At 44.1% G+C, this 22003-nt stretch overlaps 1 protein-coding gene across 1 annotated transcript in view; it reads left to right on the top strand.

Moving 5' to 3' along the window:
- Positions 1-21744, top strand: part of cpeb4b (cytoplasmic polyadenylation element binding protein 4b) — a 32103-nt gene extending 10359 nt beyond the window's left edge. The window contains exons 4-10 of the mRNA XM_079737517.1: positions 5471-5521; positions 9685-9855; positions 11280-11369; positions 12224-12342; positions 13169-13283; positions 16596-16777; positions 17173-21744. Coding sequence (XP_079593643.1) covers positions 5471-5521; positions 9685-9855; positions 11280-11369; positions 12224-12342; positions 13169-13283; positions 16596-16777; positions 17173-17400 — 956 coding nt within the window. The 3' untranslated portion in view covers positions 17401-21744. The remainder of the gene's footprint in view (positions 1-5470; positions 5522-9684; positions 9856-11279; positions 11370-12223; positions 12343-13168; positions 13284-16595; positions 16778-17172) is intronic.
- Positions 21745-22003: the final 259 nt, after the last annotated feature.

The raw sequence follows: 22003 nt of genomic DNA, 5'->3' as shown, positions 1-22003 counted from the left end.
TCAGGAGATGGTCAGGGGGGTGGTCAGGAGATGGTCAGGGGGGTGGTCAGGAGATGGTCAGGGGGGTGGTCAGGAGATGGTCAGGGGGGTGGACAGGGGGGTGGTCAGGAGATGGTCAGGGGGGTGGTACTGGAACACCTTGCTGCTGGGTTTCCTCCAGCCCAAGGGTGGGTAATTTGCAGGAAAGCTATTTAACCTCAATCCATCTCTCCTCAAACCTGGCTGTGACTTGATTAGGATAGGCGTTTTAAGTGACTGGAGAGTGGTGTACGAAGCTATCTCTATTCCTCTTGCTTCTCCATTTCAATTTCTTCTCTCCCGCTTTCTTTCATTCTTCCTCTCTATTTCTATTCTTTGAGTGTATGTCTATTCTCGTAGTATGCATCGTGGAATCACGATGCATAGCAAACTGTGTTAATTATCCACCATTTATACTAGATGAGTCACGTTTCCAATGTTTTCCAATGGATACAACGTAGAATTGCTGCTTATAAGTGTATCCTGCTGGTTCTATAACAGAAAAGTGCAGGAAGAACGGTTTCCCCAGCTTCGGTGTGGGCGAACACACATGGAGTGTATAAAAGAAAGATTAAAACTGACTTGAATGTGTACATCTGTACAAAAAATAAACCGTTGCAAAACGTCTTCTCAAGTAACCTCATGCTTATGGACCATGGTGGTATATCTGGTATTTCTTGTCTATGTCTTGTGGCCATGTGAGTTCATTTGCCAAGTTTGTTGCCTTGATTGTTGAAATTAAATCTGTTTGGCAGGGCTCTGAACGTTGGACAGTTTGAAAATGGTAAAAGGTGGATTATATATTTTAGAGCAAGGTTTCTTTGGTTCTATGATTTCAACACGGATTTGGTGTTCACAAAGTACCACTCTCAGGGAGGATGTAGTGTGCCTCCCTGTAGGGTCGGAAGTGAGTTTAGGGTGTCCTTTGGGATTCCAATATACACATCTACCTAGCAACATCACTGTACACTTATGTTTCCTACATCCTTAGTCTACATATAGATACACTAAGTTTACATCCATCAGCCTACATATAGATACACTTATATTACATCATCAGCCTACATATAGATACACTTATGTTTCTTTACAGCCATCAGCCTACTTATAGATGCACTTACCCTACATCCATCAGCCTACACATATAAACACTTAACTCCTATAGAATAAGTCTCTGCATTATCTTTACTCGTGTTACCATATCTACCCTGCAGCATTATCTTGATCTCTTGATCAAACTGTACATTGGTGGACAATAAGAGGCAGGGGCTCAGTATAGAGCTAGATCCATTTATTCTGTCTCTACTTAACAGAATAAATACCAGCCCTGTTATAGTGTTTACATCAGGGAGTGGAGTGTTTGAGTAGATGTGCAGGATGTGAAAAGGTTTCACCTTTTATGACTCCAGTAGGTGTGTGTGTTCGACTCCTTCATCAAATCTCTGTAGCTCCATAGATGGCCTGTATAAACAAACCCCTGAACACATTAGTGTCATGTTTACTGAGTCGATGGCCTTAACACTCATGACCTCAATTTATAACTTGCTGCTCTAAATGTAAGCGATTACAATTCCACGCTAGCTCAGAGTTGCAAAGGGAATTCCAGAATTGAGACACAATTGCTTGAGGAAGCAAAAATAGATTTTTCGTTATGGTTACTCTTGAACTGTACCTACTGTACCGTTTATCTTCTTTGCCTGAAAAGGAGTTTCAGCAAAAGTCTTAAATGTTAATTTGTCCTAGAGATAAACTATGAAGCAAAGAGAATCCATTCTGTCACCTTCCAATATGAAGGTATATGCTAATACGCCTCAGGGATTCTTGTGTGAAGTATTGGACTTGTATAGGGTGTATTTCATGAAGCCTAATATTCATATATCTGAGGGTAAAGGTGTAGACTGCAAAGCCAGCTTCACTAGTTAACACATATTTTTAAGAATAATTTAAAAATATATATATTTTTAATGTGTAATATGTGTTCAGGCTGGATAACTTGGTGTTGGGCTGTTAACCTTGCTAGTTTTTATTATTATTATTACTGAAGTAAATCAAAACCACAGAGTTTACCCTCCACATCTGTAGAGGCTAGGGGTGGAACGGTTCACAAAACACGGTTCTGTTTATATTAATGTTTTGGGGTCACGGTTTTCGGTTTGGCAAGTTTTTTTTTTGTAAAGCTGATGACACAATGACCTATAAAAAAACAAGGTTACATTTTAAAATAGGGATGTAGTGACGAAGACATTTAGTTTCTGAAACGGTTTAATTGGTTAACATTTTTATTGGAGTAACGCTTCAGATGGCAAAACTGCAATTCACATAAGTGATGTGTGGAGGAAGCTTCAATGTAAAGCGGGTCACACACCAAACTAGCCACGGAGCGCAGCGTCGATTTGGGGTGTGATCTGTGTTTAACACAATGAGTGGTGATGAATGGTACTGTGATGCGTGCCACGGTTTGGAGCATTGCCGTAAGTTATAGCGCTGTTGTATGGCGGCGCTGGTGATTGATCTCTTATTGAAAACATTGGAAGGTCCAATGACGACCCACCGCTTTGAATGTACAGGGTTAGTTCAAATGATCATAAAACTGAATAGGTTGGTTTAACATTGTGCAACGTTTCATTTAAATTGCACCGCAGCACTAGCGCTATTTAAGAGCATGTGAAGAAATGCACTCTTGTAGAGTATGGACAGCCAGATGATAAAAACACATCGTAACTCGTTCCCTTAGCAGCCTGTTATTATTATAAGGTAGAGCTGATATAGGAGGAGTATATTACTGTAGCAGCTTGTTATCGGTAGGTAGAGGTTTTTGATACAGGAGGAGGAAAGAAATTCGTTGTTTTTTTTTGCGCAGTAATTGCGGTACAGGTTAACATTGTCAGTTGACCCGTTCCATCGCAAGTAGAGGCTTACCATTAACCTCACCACACAAGTCAGAGTTCTCTCTGACTCGCCAGCATGCAAGTTCACTAGTAATCAGGCTTGCTTAAACTTAATTAATGCTTTCTTAATGCCAGCATTTTCTTTTGGTTTCAAGGTTGGGCGTATTTGCTAAGCAACATGATAAATATAGTGAGTAATATAACTGGACTCCTTGCTACAGTGTGGCTCTAATGTTTTTATTAAGTTGAATCAGGGTCATTTCTGCTGTGCATTATCTATCAAGATGGATAATGCCTAAAATGGACTAGAAATGTCTGTGATTGCCACAGACACACACTCAGACACACGCACACACAAACCCCTCTCTCCATGACTCGGAAGGTGATAACTCATTGATGGAAATAGCTTGGTGGGGGAGGGGGGCGTATGAGTGGGTTACCAACACCACCATCTTTGAAAAGATAATTATTTAAGTCTGTTATTCCGAATAGGCTCCAGGCTTTTTTTTATCCCAATCGGCCATTCTGTACAAGGTCCTTACGCGACCGGGGCGGCCTTCAAAGATGGCCTCATTCTGAATCCAGTGGCGTGTGAGTGTACTGGGCATTCCTGGTGGAGAGCAGGTGTGTGTGTGTGTGTGTGTGTGTGTGTGTTGAGCCCTTTCCTCCTCCACTGCTGAACCCCCAGCTCGTTCTCCACGGTAGGGTACGCCCTCACACCTCTCAGCCTTCAGCAGCCTCTCTGTGCTGCCCCTCTCTCCCTCCTATAGAACACATACTGTATAATCTGCCCTCATAATTGCAGTGTTGCTTTTACAATGCCATGCAATGTGAGGGTAGGTTGGTGTGTAACTAGTGCTTTTCAGTTGAGTTTTCTCATGGGCAAGGTTAAAGAAGTAAAAAAACAAGAATATGCATGATTATGGAGTGTTTTTTTTTTGTGAGTTGCTGGCAAGGCGTCGTCTTTCTTCATGTTGCTTCACTGTCGTTTATTCTTACTATTGCTTTCCCCCCCTTTATGCTGTCTTTGTTCTTTTCAACTCTCACTGCCCTTCTTTTCTCTTCGTTGGCATATGTTTGTCGGTCTCATTCTCCTTTCGCCTATCTATCTGGCTGTGTCTCACGAGCACACCGTAGCTATGAATTTATACTGCTCTCCATCGCTACGTGTGTAACCAGAACATCTGCTGCCCTCTCAAATTAACACGCCTGCCCATAAACAGCAGATAGAAAGCCAGGGTGCATATGCTGATGTACTGGGGAGAAGCGCATGCGATCAGAGAGTGTTACTGTAGAAGTGGCTTTAGATGTCTTCAGGCATTGTCGTGACTGACAGAAAGGATCCCTCTGTTCTGCTGCTCTTGTGTGTGTGTACGTGTGCACGCACAGTCCTTGCGTGCAGCTAACAGCAGGCGTTTTAAGGTTCACAGAGCGGCCACACAGTACACCAGACACTGGGTGATGTGGTATGCTAATGTGTGCCCACATGCTATGCACACAAAACAAACACCATTTGTGACCACTAAAAACAACTGTTTGTGTACGTTTGGCAACAGTATGTGCATACATTGTCGTGTCACAGAGCATGTACTGTAATGAGATAATATTGTTTTGTTATTGCACATAACGTCGAAAATGTATGAAAATGAATTGGCAAAAATGCACGCATGACGCACCTCTGATTGCCATGGTAATGGAATCTAAAATGTATCTTATTTTACATTCCACACATTTTTACATAGTAGATCCTGTATTTACATGCATACATACTTGTAGTAATTCAATTTTCTTTTTATATATTCTGCCATGAATTCCTGATTAACAAAATGTGCAATAATAATATCTTCAATGTTTCTCAGGCCCAAACTGCAGGGTGCAGTGGTCCACTTCATAGTCATAATGTTCAGTATGGTTGTTTTCCACATCGGAGTATCTTAAGTGGCCTTCACAAGGACCCGGGAGGGACTGGAACACACCTAGGCTCCCACTGGCCTTTGGTTGTCAAGCGCCCTCTACCCAGCGGGCCTCAGGGCAGCATGGACACAATATGTGGGCCGTCAGAGGACGGGCTAGTAGAATTCCGTTTGAGCCAGGCGTTGGAATGTACCGATAGAGAGAGTGTGGGGGGGGGGGGGGTGTTCTCAACCGCACAACAATGGCTGATCTATTCAACACACTGCCTTGGTGGGCACGGAGGACTGGTGGGCATTGCTCACGTGTGGATGGGAGTGTGTGCATATGTAATCTGAGTATGGGGAATGTCTGCCAGTGTTGTTGGGCCAGGCACATGGAAGGTGTATAAACATCCAATGCAATGAGACAGAGTATGGTGGTCAGATTAATTAATTTAAATGACTCTGTTTTATGTTAATCTGTTTTATACAATCAAACATGATCTCTGTCATTATGTGAAGGTATGTGTGTTTGGGCTAGCCAATAAAACAACTAACAGCTGATGATAAAAGCAAAATGTATCATACTAACATTGGTTTGCTGAATCTCACTGAGGTGTATTCTTCAGGCGCCATTTTGTTCATGTTATTTTTTTGTGTCGCCCTGTGTAGGTCGTTTGGGGTTCCCCCACCCAGGAGCCGAGAGCCCTCTACCCCTCAATGGTATGTATAGGGACCTCCTCTGTTTCTAGTAGAACCTCCTCTACTATTTCTATAGGAACCTACTCTACTGTTTCTATAGGAACCTCCTCTACTCTGTTTCTAGTGGAACCGCCTCTGTTTCTAGTGGAACCGCGCCTGTTTCAAGTGGAACCGCCTCTGTTTCTAGTGGAACCGCCTCTGTTTCTAGTGGAACCGCGCCTGTTTCTAGTGGAACCGCCTCTGTTTCTAGGGGAACCGCCTCTGTTTCTAGTGGAACTGCCTCTGTTTCTAGTGGAACCGCCTGTGTTTGTATAGGAACCTCCTCTACTGTTTCTATGGAACCTACTCTACTCGGTTTCTAGTGTAAACACCTTTACTCGGTTTCTATTGAAACCTCATCTGTTTGTATGGCAACCTCTATCCTCTAAGACTTTTCCATCTTTATGTAAGAGGCTGTATCAGCTTTCAATGTGCTCTGTTCAGATAGTACCCTCCTCTACTTCATGCTCCTATAGGAACCGAGATAGATGGACACCAACATAAATATAAATGCCATCGGTAGCTACAGGCTCTGAGCCTGTTCCTTCTCTCTCTCTGTTTCCTGTCACTCTCTCCTTAATGCATCTCGTGGTCGTCACAGTGACACAGCCTCTAGCTCCCATGACTCACAGTGGTAGTTTATTGCCTTCTGGTCCTGAGCCAGAGGGACGAGATGAAGCACCCCAGAAATAGGGAGGAGAGTGGTGGGGGTACATTTGACATCACTACAGCTGGCCAGGAAGCCGGTGCTTCTGACCACCCCCCCTGTCACATGACGGTGTCACATGTTCAGGAGCTGTAATCTAGCCCTGAGACAGATGGTGCAAGCAGATAGGCCGGATTCCGAGGTTACACACACACACACACACACACACACACACACACACACACACACACACACACACACACACACACACACACACACACACACACACACACACACACACACACACACACACACACACACACACACACACCAACCACAGCTCTTCCTCCCTCACTGAAACGCTTGCTTTCTCTTTCCATCATTCTCCCTATCTGTCTTTTGTGCATGCTCTCTAATTGCGTGCATGGTCTTTCTCTCGCTCATTCTGGTTTTCTCTCTCGTTCTCTCTCACTCCTTTCTCTCATTCTCCCCCTCGTTTTCTCTCTCTCTCTCTCGTGCTATCTTTCTCTCCTGCTGCGACACCTTCCCGTTCCATCCCACTAGAGATCTGCTTCTTTGCACCATCTTGCTCTGTCCTCACGCGTCAGTTTTTTATAGCATACTCTACTCTCTTTCAATCAGCCAAAGAGGGCTGCGTTGCTCCGTTCACTCCATCCCCCTCCCAGCCCCCCTCAGTCAACCCCTCCCTCCCTCCCGGCTCCCCTCCCCCTCCCCTCCCCCCCCCGAGAGCTGCTGTGTCCATCTGGTTCTGCAGAGAGCTGGAAGCAGATAGAGGGATGGAGAGGGAGGAGCAGTGGGCTTTGACCACTTCCTGCTCACTACAGCCTCCCCGCACTCCCTCACATCTCACATTAATTCATTCATCTCCTGCTGGGTGGACCTCGTGAAGATCTCTGTTCACTGCAGCGTTCAAATGGGGTTAATAGGGCTGCTGCTGGTTTCTCTACCTGTTCTAGAGGGATGAGGGTGAATGTTCTTCCCATTCCTGTTTTGGGTGGTTTAAATGGGGTGAATGTTCCTCTGACTCATATTCTGGGAGGTTTAAATGAAGAGGGAATCGTCCTCTGATTCCTATTCTGGGAGGTTTTCATGAGAGTGATCGTACTCAACACTGTAGAAACCTAAATTCAGTGTTCATTGGTTAGCCTGTAGAGCCGTGGTACTGCAATGTTCTGGTAATCTAGCACTATCGCAGATTTCCTGTGGGAGGGACTTTACACCCTGATCCATGGACCTCCAACAAAAATAAACATGTTGGTATGTAAATGTTTCTGTATGAGTACATATGTGTACATTGAGAGGTGTGTTGGACTTTCTATTCTGTCCCTATCCTTTCCAAAAATACTTGTGTTGCACCATGTTAAAGTGAGGGCAGAGGCATGGGCTGACCTCTGCTCTGCGGCTGGGTGCTAAACTGGCAAGGGCATTATGGGTCCTCTCCCCTGTGTGTTGCAGGCCACGAGAGTACTCTGGATTAAACCGGCGTTATGTATAATCCTTCCTCTTTCATTTTTCTCCATCTTTTTTTCTTGTTCCACATGCAGCCAGGAATTATGGCCGGAGACGAGGTAAAAAACAACAAGCACCCACGTTGCCTTAGTCCATGTTCCCCATGCTGCACATCCGTGTTGCCTGTGTTAGCTTACACTTATTGCTGTCGTTGTTTTGTCTTGTGGAGTGATTTTTAATTTGCGTTTTATTTTGACAATGAATGCAGTTCAATCATTGCATCAGTGAACAGAATGTCTTGTGGCCATGATGTCTGTCGTTAGGCTAATTAAGTGTTGTTTCTTGTCACCAATTAGTGAAAAATTGTTCTGTCGTCGAGTGCTGACCTCGCTGTGCACTCTTTGCTGACATGTGAAGTCTGACACCAAAAGTCGACCGCGTCCCTCGCATCTATGATGGTGCAGCCGGAGGCAACAAAGGGATAGAAAACACAGACCATAATTTAAATCTGCAAGAACACTGACACATGGCCCTGCACATGGTCCAGGAACACAAACCCACTGTGACACCACACAAGCAGGCATGCACACATTCATGCTCAAACACACATTCATGCTCCAACACACTCACACACATCCCACTGCATAAGCTGTGGGCTTACCCCCTTACATAAAGCAGTATAAGGCAGCTCAGAGCTGGGTGGATTGGAGTAGGAATAGGCCAGGCGAGGCTTAACCTCCAGGGAGCGTACAGCATGGACAGACGGACAGGCATTACACCCACACAGAGACAACACACACACAGACGACACACCAGGGACAGGCGACACACCAGGGACAGACGACACACCAGGGACAGACGACACACCAGGGACAGACGACACACAGATACGACACACAACGGGGACAGACGACACACAACGGGGACAGACGACGCACATCGGGGACAGCCGACGCACAATGGGGACAGACGACGCACAATGGGGACAGACGACGCACAACGGGACAGACGACGCACAACGGGGACAGACGACGCACAACAGGGCAGGCGACAGGAATAGACACGGAGCACACACACGCACAACAGGGACGAACACAAGTCATGTGGGGACAAATGACCCCACATATAGAAACCTATAGACCAAACAACTCTAGGCGAGTTGAATAAAGGTAAAGCCGTGTTTTACCTAGATAGTCCCAGATTTCTCTACAGTGTACAGTAAGGATTTGCATGAATATTTTCAGCAGCCCTGTACGCGTGCATGTGCATGTCTTCATGACATGACTGGGTGATTAAGGCCAGCTAATAAAAGCAAAGAAAGCACATGCATTTCACATTTCAGGGATGCAGCTTTCACATACACCTTTTACATCATTTCTGCATGCTGTAATACTTCTCTTACATTTGAGTTGAGTCCTTTGATTATTATGAAAGGATTTGAGTTGAAAGAGGTGGATGTTCCTGTTAATCTTTAATTTCTTTCAAGTTTTTGGCTCTATAACATGTATTTGACCAAACCACGTCCACCAAAAAACATGAAACTTTTCCACCAAATGTTGCAGCAGATTGCAATTTCTTGAGCTCTTCTATAAAGCCACGGATACCTGTTTGAAGATGACCATGAGAACTTTTGATGAAATAATCTTAATACACTTCAGACTCTGAATGGAGAGGTCCAACTCTACACTAAATAGGAGTATTTCCACCACAAATATTTATTATAACCGGAGTTTTAAAGGAGGACTCAAAAGGACTTACAAGATAAGTTAATTATTAATAAGGTTATATAGAACAACTCCTTCTGTACAAGAATGTCCTTAGCCACGGCAGCAGTGGGGTTTTAAATCCAATTATGACATTTTAATCAGATTAAGGGGGAACTATCGCTGTTTCATTCCCCAAATAATTCGACCAAGTGTTTTATTTTTCCCTCAATCTATCTGCAGCAACGACGGTGAAAAAGGCCTCCATTTTGACGTGACGGTTGTTCCTTTTCCCTCAGCAAACTAAAGCTGCTTCTCGCCCACAGGCCACTCCTCCCTGTTCCCCATGGAAGACGGTTTCCCTGACGACGAGCGTGGCGACCAAGGCCTGGCCGGCCTGGGGTCCCCTCACTGCTTCCCTCACCAGAACGGCGAGCGCGTGGAGCGCTACTCTCGCAAGGTCTTCGTGGGAGGCCTGCCCCCGGACATAGACGAAGGTAGCCCCTCCCTGCAGGTGTCCGCGTGACTGCCCTGGTGAAACGGGCCACCATCTTAGCAGGGATGGCTCTCCAAACAGGGCCGTCCTCTAACAGCGCTGAGCCAACCCCTAGTGGTCTACCCTTTAGCTGAATTGACTTTTTTCTTTCTGTGGATAATCCCCTCTTGGACGGTGTGGAGCAAACATAGTCCGTGCACATTTAGCTTCAAATCTATTCAGAAAAGTCCATACTCTAATGAGTGTTTAAAAAGCCTCCTCACCACACTTGACAGCTATTCGTCACGTAAGCTATTGGGAAGTTCTGCTTCGCTCACCAACAGAGCTTGCGGAAGCTAAGAGAAGGTTTTTCCGAGGCTGCTTTGAATAGGATTTTATCATTACTCACTGTGAAATCAGCAGTCCTAAAGCGTTCTTGTGCCACTGCAATATAACCCAAATCCTCAATGTCATAGATATTTTCCGCAGTGATTTTATTTTTCATGCACTTAAAGGCATTCGTGAGCTGTCAGCTCTAATTCTCTGCAAGATCGCAGGCTTTTGTGGTGCAGACAAAGCAGAGTTACACAGCAGAATCAGCCGCTGCCGACACAGGGCAAGGAAGAGGTTTACCTTGGTATAGATGACACACTGTTTAAGAACAAAAGGAAGAGGGTAAAACACACTCAATGCAAGTGTAGGGGCTCTACAGCGAGTGTACGGATGTTGTCTTTAAATAGACCGGCTGCTCACTGCATTGGCTCGGATTTGATTCGTCAGGCGGCCCGATATAGTAAACACTAGGGATGGTTCAAGTAAAAAATACAACCTGTTCAGTCCTCTAGTCCCGGTTCATGTATGAATTGTTCGGTTGAGCCGTAATCACAGTACCCCAGTGAACTCTCAGTCTTGGAGGATGTGTAGTCGCTGTCCCGGCGGGGCTAAAGAATAACTTTTTCTACTGACTTTTCATTTGGTGGCCCGGGGCCCCCCTCCAAATTTGGTTAGGTCGCAGTATTTTAGAGTTTTTTTTCAATTACAATTAGGGCATTTAGCTGACGCTTTTATCCAAAGCGACTTACGTTGGTTAATACACATTGACACACCGACGGCAGAGTCAACCATGCAAGGCGACAGCCAGCTCGTCAGAAGCAGTTAGGGCTTAGTGTCTTGCTCAGGGACACATCAACACTCAGCTAGGAGGAGCTGGGGATCGAACTAGCAACCTTTCGGTTCCAAGACAACTGCTCTACCTCCTGAGCTAAGCCGTTTTTCACGTACCATCCATCTGTTTTCAAGTCACATCCATTTTTCAATTGAATTGTAAAATGTTATATCACTACGTCTACTCATTCTTTGCTTTAATTTTTGATAAATTGCAAAGAGGAAGTTTGATTCCAAAGAAAGTCTCTAATGTCTTGGGGGTTGTGCCGTTTGCTTCTACAGATGAGATCACTGCCAGTTTCCGCCGTTTCGGTCACCTGTTTGTGGACTGGCCTCACAAAGCAGAGAGCAAGTCCTATTTCCCTCCCAAAGGTAAGACCTGTTCTTCCTCTTCCTCTTCCTTTATCTGTTGCATTGATACGAAAAACGATCACTCAACACAGGCAATGATCACTTGATTAATTATGTATTTTCTTTTCTTTAAAGCAGTGTGTGCAATATCGTTACTTAATTCAATGCCTCATCTAAACATAAAAGTAGTGCATTATTGTAGTTTAGTCACTAGTGCTCTACTGGTCTTTTGATTGTAGTTTAGTCTCTACTGGTCTTTTGATTGTAGTTAAGTCACTAATGGTCTACTGATCTTTTGATTGTAGTTTATTCACTAGTGCTCTACTGCTCTTTTGATTGTAGTTTACTCACTAGTGCTCTAATGGTCTTTTAGTTGTAGTTTACTCACTAGTGCTCTACTGGTCTTTTGATTGTAGTTTAGTCACTAGTGCTCTACTGGTCTTTTGATTGTAGTTAAGTCACTATTGCTCGACTGGTCTTTTGTTTGTAGTTTATTCGCCAGTGTTCTACTGGTCTTTTGATTGTAGTTTAGACACTATTGCTCTTCTGCTCTGGGGTCGCAGAATAGGAAAGGTTGCAGGCAGGGCTGCTCACCAGTGAGTCACAAGGTCCTGGCAGGACTTCAGCCGTTGGCGGTAGGGGCTGGTTAGGACAACGACATAGAGGACGTGACCTTTAAGCCGCATTATGTCGTCATGAGTGAGATGGTGCTGTAATGCTTTGTCACGGGGCAGTATGTGCTCTGTAAGTAAAGCGTTTGTGTGTGTGTGTGTGTGTGTGTGTGTGTGTGTGTGTGTGTGTGTGTGTGTGTGTGTGTGTGTGTGTGTGTGTGTGTGTGTGTGTGTGTGTGTGTGTGTGTGTGCGTGCGCCCCTAGGTTATGCCTTCCTGCTGTTCCAGGACGAGAGCTCGGTCCAGGCCCTGATCGAGGCCTGCATCGAGGAGGACGGGAAGCTCTATCTGTGTGTGTCCAGCCCCACCATCAAAGATAAGCCGGTCAGTGTGCACACAGATCCTAAACCTAGATACACATGCACGCCCACACACACACAATAAACACACACACGCATACAATAAACACAAACACATGCCCACACACACAATAAACTCACACACAATCAACTCACACACACACACACACACGTAATCATGCATGCAACACACACACACACACACACACACACATAATCATGCATGCAACACACACACCAGGCCTATCTGCGTGTATATTTAGCCTGCCGGGTGAAAACCGAATACTGGCCTATTTACGGCGTTGCCTTTTATATGACCTCAGTGAATTGCTTGCGGTAGCAGTATTTGAAGACTTATAGGTGCCATTAGTGCTGTGCTCATTACAGAGAAGTGCAGCCTTCATAACCGTGTGGTTCATCAGGGGAGGGGGTCAGCAGCCCGCTGAGAGGTTGCAGGGGTTACACTGAATGGTCCCCTGATCATCCATCATTGCATCAACCTGGTGATCTGCACCTTCAGATCAGGATGATCAAGGATATCTCCTAAAGGAACAACAATATTGCAATTAATACAAGCCTAAATAAAACTGCTGGAATGCATCTTTGCCGCCGTTGGGCAGGTGGGGAGAGGAAACGATAGCGACCATCATAACCAAGGGCACCAAACACTGAGGGTTAATGTCATTTTTGAACGTTGGAAATGAGTGACGGGTGGTGCTTCTCCAAACATGACGTAGGTCTGCTAGTCTAAGAGAATCAGAGCGTGCTTTCCCCTCACGGCCCGTGTCTGTGGTTCCTGATCCGCCGTCTCTGAAGCTGATCTGAGCCCTGATGGTGTGGCTCCTCAACAGGTCCAGATCCGCCCCTGGAACCTGAACGACAGCGACTTTGTGATGGATGGCTCCCAGCCCCTGGACCCCCGCAAGACCATCTTTGTGGGCGGTGTCCCTCGCCCGCTCCGCGCAGGTCAGCCCCCGTCTGGTTCCGCTCTCTGAAAAAGTGTTACGCAGCTCCAAAGCTGGATGTGTTTACTTGTCTGACGCGAGCAAACGTATACGAAGCGCCCAGGCTAGGTAGTTTAGTCCTTGAGGGAATGTGAGGCTGCGTCCCAGCCCGCGCCATCTTGTGTGATCCAAATAACCAATGGAGGCAGCCAGCTCTAAACATGGCGCGGACAACATGGTGTGATGTCAACTTTCCCTATAGGACCCGCAAGCAAGCATATCCACACGTGCTCATGCTTTATTTACACCCCACTGCACTCATGGACTTGGAGACCGAGATGGTTCTAGGTACATTCATCAACCAGCTACTGAGCTCTTCATTTTGATTCACAAGTCAAAGTGGCAATCAGTTCAAATACACCCCCTCCTCAACGTACCCTCACAACCTATTTAACTTTGGCTTTGCACTTTGAATTCAGAATCATCCCTCTGCCCAGACAAACAGCCACTAGCTCCAGCCTCCAAGTCCAAGTCTGTCACGAGTGCAGTGGCTGGAAACACAGAATGGATGTGTTTTTGTTACTTAGTGAACACTATACTAGTCTAGACAGGCAGGTCGTATGCACTCACAAAGCAAAGATAGGGTTAGGGTTAGGTAACGCTTGTTGGGCACCGAACAGATGGCACAAAAAACTGACCATTTTCACAGAGGGGATGAGTTGAAAAAAAGTCCTTGCTGATTCAAAATCACATTCATCGACTCATATACCTTGAGACTTAGACGATGTCTACAATTTCCTTGGGTCTTGGAATACCGGCAAAACGCTTAAGGCATATGTGGGATACATTATGTACAGTGTTTACGTTTTCTGATGTTGTAATCAGTGTAATCAGTCTTAACATTATTTCTGAGCTTTCGCTCATAATAGAGAGAAAGCTCAGAAATAATGTTAGACTGATTAGCACTTCCTCTGGGTTTATGGTAGGGTAGATGATGAGGGAAATGAGGTCCCGGAGCTTGTTGGTCACGAAGAAGCCTGTGCTAAGCCTCAGTTGATTGACCCATTGTTCTGTGTACATTGGACCCCAAAGCGCTGGACTATAAATATCATGCCCTTGATATAGGATACTCTCATTTCCTGCTTAATCCTCTTATAAACATTAATTCGTTATCATTTATTTTTCATAAATGCAATTTTTTCAATGACTTTAACATATTATTGTTTGGATAAAGCTATAGCTATAGATAGATCTATAGATAAGGCGGGCAAGTTGTGCTGTGTTGGTTGATATGCACATATGTTCGATCAAATTCCCATTGGTGGGACAATCGCTGGTGTTCCTTTCATGAGGAGAAAAGTCTTTCATCCATCATCTATGGGTGGGAGGGACATATGCCGACCAATAAACTAGGGCTGGGCGATATATCGATGTTTCAAATATATCGATATTTTTTAAAACGAGATATGGAACGAGTCACTATCGTCAACATCGATATAGTTTAATTTGCGTTGAAAGCAGGCCTACAGCATATTTTATCCAAATAACATCAGTTTCGAACCTCGACTGCCGCCTGCTATTTCGTAACTCTGCTTATCTCTCTCCCGCTCTGCCTCACACACACACGGCCCCCCTTCCACTCACGTCACTTTTTTAAACCCGCTACGGCGCGAAACATGGAGTCCGCCGGCAAACACGGCGCAGAGGAGCTTGTATGTCAGCAGAAGACAAATGGCTCCATAGTTTGGAAATGTTTTGGGTACAAGGTCTCTGACGAATGACAGAATCAGGTTTTTTGTAGAGAGTGCTTCAAATCTGTCTCATATAAAGGGTCGAGTAGACTACGACCAACCCCTTCCACCACTTGCAGCAGCACAACGTGCTCAAAAATGTGTGCAGCGACCCAAAATCTTAAGCTGTCTCGACATTAATAATTTTTTATTCAGATAAAGGCAGCACAGCAATTGTCCCAAAATGATTCCGGACTCCCCCACACCCGCCGGAGTGTCCGGCGGGTGTGCGCTCCGGCGGAGCTCATGTCGCGATTCAATTCTGTGCTTCAGATTGATGAGGAAGTGGAAGAACTAAAGACGGTCAGGAGATATATTAATAATATAATTATTATTCATATATAATTAGATTCATAATATTCCGGAGGCGCACACAGCTTTTGGCCGTGATATTATATATTATATTGTAATGTTCTCAAATACTAGGCGGAGGCAGTGTCTAGTCCACGGTTTATTCAACCATCAAACTGTATTCAATTCCGAACGGTAGGAATAGTAACGGTAAATCCAAACGGTAGGTAGGTAGGCTATAGTAATAAGGGTAACTCCATGGTAACTCCCCCCTCCCCCCCGTCAGCGAGGCAGGTTAACGAGCACAGCGACGCAGGCAGGCTGGAAATTTAGAGCACAGCGACGCCACCGATGTAGAATGACGAGTTGGAGCGCGGCAACGGCAACTATGTTATTGCGTCAACAAATATAAGATATCGACATATGACTTTTGGTCCATATCGCCCAGCCCTACAATAAACCTATAATACCTAATAAAACCTAATAGACCTATAAAGACCTAACAAAGAAGTAGTCTGTGTGGCAGCATTTTGTTAAAAAGACAAAAAAAAAAAGAATGTAGGAATATCATTTAAAAATCTTTGGACGCACGTTTATTAAAAAACTCAATCACACTCCGTTTTACTAGTTTTGTTATCATGTTCTCTTGCATTCACACAAGCTCTTGTCGCCACTTAAGTTTCCAACCGTTGTTTGAAGACCTAATGGCTTCCAACGAAGGGCTTCAGAGTCATCCACGAAGCAGCAGGGGGTCTGTCTAAGAACTGTCAGTTGCGGAGAAGCACCGGCGACCGCGACTCCACTCGATGGTTTCTGCTGCTATCAACCCCTGCATCCACACACCCTCCTTATCTGTGCCTCTAGAGGCCCCCGTGCCGGGGCCTGTGTTCAACACCCCCACTGGGTCCCCTGTGTGGGGACAATATTCACTACCCAGAGCCATGCATGTCAGAGCCGGCCTTCTGTGTGCCACAACAGCTTCGGCTTTTTCCTTCTTAAAGTCTCTAATGGAGATAAATGGATTACATGGCTTTCATTGTGTTCTCATGACCTCTCAAGTGTCGTCTGGTCAACAGCCATTGTTTATGTGTTCAAGACTGTTGTTGTAGCAGTGCAAGGTCACTGGAGAGCGTGTGTGTGTCCTTGTTTCCTCTAGCTGGGTTATTGTCTCCATGGTTGATTTAGTGACGGACTAAGGTCCTCTGGTCGCGGTATCACCCATAACGTCGCCTCGATGCTGTGTCCTGTTACAGTGGAGCTGGCCATGATCATGGACCGCCTGTACGGGGGCGTCTGCTATGCGGGCATCGACACAGACCCGGAGCTGAAGTACCCCAAGGGGGCGGGCCGTGTGGCCTTCTCCAACCAGCAGAGCTACATCGCCGCTATCAGCGCCCGCTTCGTCCAGCTGCAGCACGGAGAGATAGACAAACGGGTGGGTGGAGTCCGAGGCCCCAACTGAAGGGTTGGGTTGGGTTACACACACGCATACATGTACACATGCATACGCACACGCAAGCACATACGTGCTCACGCACGTACACATGCGCACGCACACACCCCGCACACACACAAGTACACACACACACGTACGCACGCACGCACGTACATAGACACACGCACACATGCACACGCACAAACACATCTTGTACTCATGTGTTCTCATGTGAAGGTTCACGTTCAGCACACTGACTGCCCCGCGCCTGATGCGTCCACGTAGCCACAACTCATAGTGTGTGTGTGTGTGTGTGTGTGTGTGTGTGTGTGTGTGTGTGTGTGTGTGTGTGTGTGTGTGTGTGTGTGTGTGTGTGTGTATGTGTGTCCCCGCAGGTGGAAGTGAAGCCATACGTGCTCGACGACCAGCTGTGCGACGAGTGCCAGGGGACGCGCTGCGGCGGCAAGTTCGCCCCGTTCTTCTGCGCCAACGTCACCTGCCTGCAGTACTACTGCGAGTACTGCTGGGCGGCCATCCACTCCCGGGCCGGCCGCGAGTTCCACAAGCCCCTGGTGAAGGAGGGAGGCGACCGCCCGCGCCACATCTCCTTCCGCTGGAACTGAGCAGCAGGGGGCGCCATTGCCGCCGACGCGGAGACAGAGGGAGAGGCAACAGGAGAGGAGGAGAAGGGGAGGTAGCGTAGGAGTCGCTAATCATTGTACAAATAAATGCACTTTTCTGTTGCTGGTTCCTTTTTAGCTCTAGTGTCACAGAGGCTTACGTTTAGTTTTGAGTTTGTTTTGTTCTTTGGGTTTATTTTAAGTAAATATATATAAATATATCTATATTTTTTAGCGTAGAGCAAAACGCCGTCAAAAACTGGAATATATCCAAATATGTTCATCAAGGAGAAAAAAAAGATGTAATATAATTTAATTTATCCATTTGATTTTATTTTTTTATATATATATAAGATACCTGCTCTTTTAATTGGCAATTGATTGGCCATGTCTTTCTAAAAGGTAATTTGAGATAAGAGCCAGAGTACATAACATTTTTTGGGGGATGATTGACAACAAAATCAACTTCATTTTTTAATTAACTCCCAACAGCAGTCTAATTTAGATTGGATTGCGTTCCAACTAACTATTTATTTTTTTGATTCATTTTTTTTAATACTGAAGGCTCCAGAGCAAATGTGAATTAAAAAGGTGTTGCTATAGAAGAGTGCACTTATTTCCTGTCAACAAAGTGCAAACACATCATATTAGACCCTTAGTAGTTAACCAAAGCAGAATCTCGAAGACGCCATTCGAGAATTAGGAAGGGCAAACTAGACAGATCCTTCATTCCTCCCAGATCAAACTGTTTCCACCGACACGACGCAACACAGTTTGATGTTACTTGAAAGCGTAGTAAAAAGATAAAAACCACAGCTATACAAATTTGGGTTTCGATCTCCATTTTGACATGCAAAAACTAATACCTCAAACTCAGCTGCTATATGTGCCGACTACAATTGGAAATGAGAGCAGACAAGGAAACAAACAAAAGCCCGCTGATGTTCTCCTTCCCTTGGGACCACAATCAAAGGGAAACGACGCGAGCAGGGCGGAGCGCGATGTCATTGGCACAGTTTTTGTACACACTGCTTTGTCACTTCCTTATTTTTGTAAGTCAACCCAGGGTTATGCTAGGGACAGAACGGAGCATTGTGCAGTGTACAGTGTATTATAGGAATGTACCGAACAGAAAACAAACTACAGAGAGCTGGAGAAGGCTTGACGGATGGTCTAGAGAATGATAGACCATCCATGGTCTAGAGAACGATAGACACCCCCACCCCCGTTCCTAAGCTAGCTGCTAAGATGGCTGCTCCGCCAGCTGCTAGCAGAGATGCAGGGCTTGTAGTTGTGGTCAGGGCGGATGGTTCTCCCCCTGTCTGTCTTGGTGGGAGGGGATATAAGTTTAATATTAAGGGTAGCGATGCAGTTTCACATCAGGGCTCCCAGCTGATAAAGGCATGCCTATTTTATTTCACCCCTCCCCCCTCCCCATACAACATTTTTGTGCAATTGCCACCACCTGTTCACCCAATACTGTATTTTTGCATCCAACCTCTTCAAAAGCAAACCAGGCCCATATGATTGAGTCATGAGAGGGGGTCTGCCCCTTTGAGTGAACACTCCCACCCCCCCACCCCTAAGCAGTCATCCCATCGACCTACTCAGCATCCAGTGTTACGAAGCATAAATGAAGATAGTCCTCTGCAATGTGTTCTACTACTACTAACTACTACTGCATGCGTTTGCCCCCCCCCCCCGCCCCCTGCAGGTGATGACAGGTTGTACCTAGTGGCTTCAGGTAACCAAAGAGATGAGGCGTAGTAGTAGATCATACTGTAGCGCATTTCCTACTCTTTTTCTCTACACTTTCTCTTATTTTTCTTTCTTGGGTTTATCTTTTTTTTTTAATACATATATCTTTCAAGTTGTTTTCCCATTATTTTCGCTTGCTTCTTGGGATCGGACGGACTCCAGCTAACCAAAGATTGGCCTTGAGTACCGAGCGGTAAACACGCTAGCTTACAGAGTGCGGCCCGTCAGCTCGCAGGCCTCTCTGCAGCCTCCTGACTTTCAGACGCAGCCATTTGTTAATTTTCCGTATCATAAAATATTGTTTGTCGAACTTTAAAAAACACACACGCACAGAAGAAAAACTACGAATCAAAAAAAAAAGTAGCTAACCCCCATTTGTTTGAAGGTTGTTGTTCTATTGTTTAAGTCACTCAGTGGTTTCCAAATCTGCGAGCTTAGCTATGTCAGGGAGTTTGTCCAGAAATAGAAACTTGATTACTCTACACACTAGTGAGAAACGTGTACGTGGGCCAGCGTGACATTGTGCTGTCGCACCAGTTCTGCACCCTGGAAGGTGAGCATTTTAGAAGTTCAAACACTTTGTGAAGAATTTGCTGTTAAATGCGATTTGAGAAAAAAAAAGATTATTTTATACATGGCCTGCTGATTTTTTGGTACAGTGTTTTCTAGCTAAATTATTTTGTCATGCACATATAAACATTTATTATGCACTACTTTTCTAAATATTTTTTTTTTCTTTTTCCAGCAGTCATTTTAGGCACATTTTTCACAAATGGGGAAACTCCTTTTTGCAATACCTCAATTTTTCACATTGTGAAAGGTAGCTTTTGTACTTTTGTTACTGAGAGATCTGCGTATATGGAAAATGTTCATTTAAAAAGAAAGTTGAGTGATTTCAATAAATATTATTTTCAATTATGCTTTTTATACATTTCAGTGCTGAGGAATCTTTGACAGCTTAGTGCGCACTCGTGTGGACGCGCCTTTGACCCTGAAGAGAGGGCACCAAATTGTGGCTCTCCTGGTCTTGAGCTTTCATACACTAGCTGTTTCCAGGCAATCTGGGGGGCGACAGCATGGCAAGAAATAATTTCTAATTTGAATTGATGTGATGTCTCTAAAATGGCTGCCCTAGTTGGAAAAATAGTACCTTGGTCTTGGTTTCCTCTCCTTTCTTGGAATATGACTTACTATAAGGAGAATGCAAAATTTGGTTCGCGCTCGACGCTGAATCTCGTATCACACGAATGGATGTTTGGTGTTTAGATATTTTAATATTTGAAAAAAAAATAATATAAACATATATATTATATATATTCTTGAACTTGCCAACTAGCTCCTATTGTAATCTGTAGCATGCATGACAAAAAAAAGAGAAAAATGACAAGTACATGAATTAGCTATTGAAAATTAATTGTTGTGGTGTGGTGTGCACCAAATGTTTCTCAGTTATTACGTTAAGGACAACCCTAATGCAACTTTCGCCTCACTTCCCGCAAACCTCCCCGCCCCCCACGGCGTCCTCGGGCCCCCGCTTCTCCCATCGCAGACCTCTGCAAGATGCACAGAGAAAGAATTAACTAATTATTGGTAAAACAAAGTATGAGAGACAAAAAAATACTAATAATCCGCTACTGGGCGATTTGGCAGTGCAACACTTTGAGCATATTTATAGGACACTGTGGAGAAGACTGGAGTAACCCCCGCTGTTTAGTGGAGTTGATCTTATAGACCTATCTAGAGGAAGGGGAGTTTGAAGACTTGAATGTGGTAAATGTTGCAAGTAAACTTCAAGTTGTTATGTGCAATACTTCTTTTGAACCTTTTTCCAGATAAAGACTCTTTGCAATGTAATTCTTTAATGCCATTTTTAATTGCAGACATTTAATTGAAGAAGATGTTAATATGTTTTTCACAGTCATTTTCTACTGTTATTGTAATCCTTTTCATGCTGGTGTTTGTAAAAAGAAAAATAAATCAAACTATTTGTACTAATATAAATAATTGAAGTTATTTTTAAAACATTAAGGTTTTTGTGCTCATTTGCTTATTTTGTTTATTTCAAGCTACTGTGATTGATTGCATTGTAATTAATAGGTCAACAATGTATTTAGCTGTTTATTGGTATATTTTTAATTGGAATGTATAATTGATTTTTATAATTTGGATCAGATTTTTGTTATATTTTTGAGGTGAAGCTTTTAATATGTTAAAGTGTCTAGTTTCTACTAATTGCTATATTGTGCTCCACAATATATGGTTCACATTTTCTGAAGGAAAATAAATATTTAAATATTTGTCTGTTAATGATGTTACTTAATGGTAAAAATTTCAATAGTTTTTAACTGTGTATGGGAAGGTTGTTGTATTTATTAATAGCATTTTTTACTTAAGATATCACCTTAATTTTTATTGTCATTTCACTTTATAAGTTCCTATTTTTGTATTTTCCTTTCTAATTAATTTATGTAATACAAAATATTATGTCCATATTTCTAGGAGTTGGTCTGTACAAGTGCTAGTGAAACAACAACAAAAAAAAGAAAAATCTAATGTTATTTAATTGTTTGCAGCCAACTATTTATAACAGTATGCATAATTTTTCAATATTTGTAATGTGAAATGTTGAATGAAATAAAACTTAACTGTGATGAAGTTATGTGCCTGGCGTATTCATTTACTCACATCAGTAGACTGTAAGAAGGATTCATCAACCCTTATGTATATAAATGAGTGCAGATCTATTTTCTTTATTTGAAAGGCTAATAACTGACTGACATGTGGCCATATTTTCAATAGGTGACCATTTAATATTAAATCCTATTAGGGCTTCATTCAAACGGTCAAA

Source organism: Pollachius pollachius (assembly GCF_949987615.1).
Source record: "Pollachius pollachius genome assembly, chromosome: 6".
NCBI lineage: Eukaryota > Metazoa > Chordata > Actinopteri > Gadiformes > Gadidae > Pollachius > Pollachius pollachius.
This window is presented reverse-complemented; position numbering and strand designations above follow the sequence as displayed.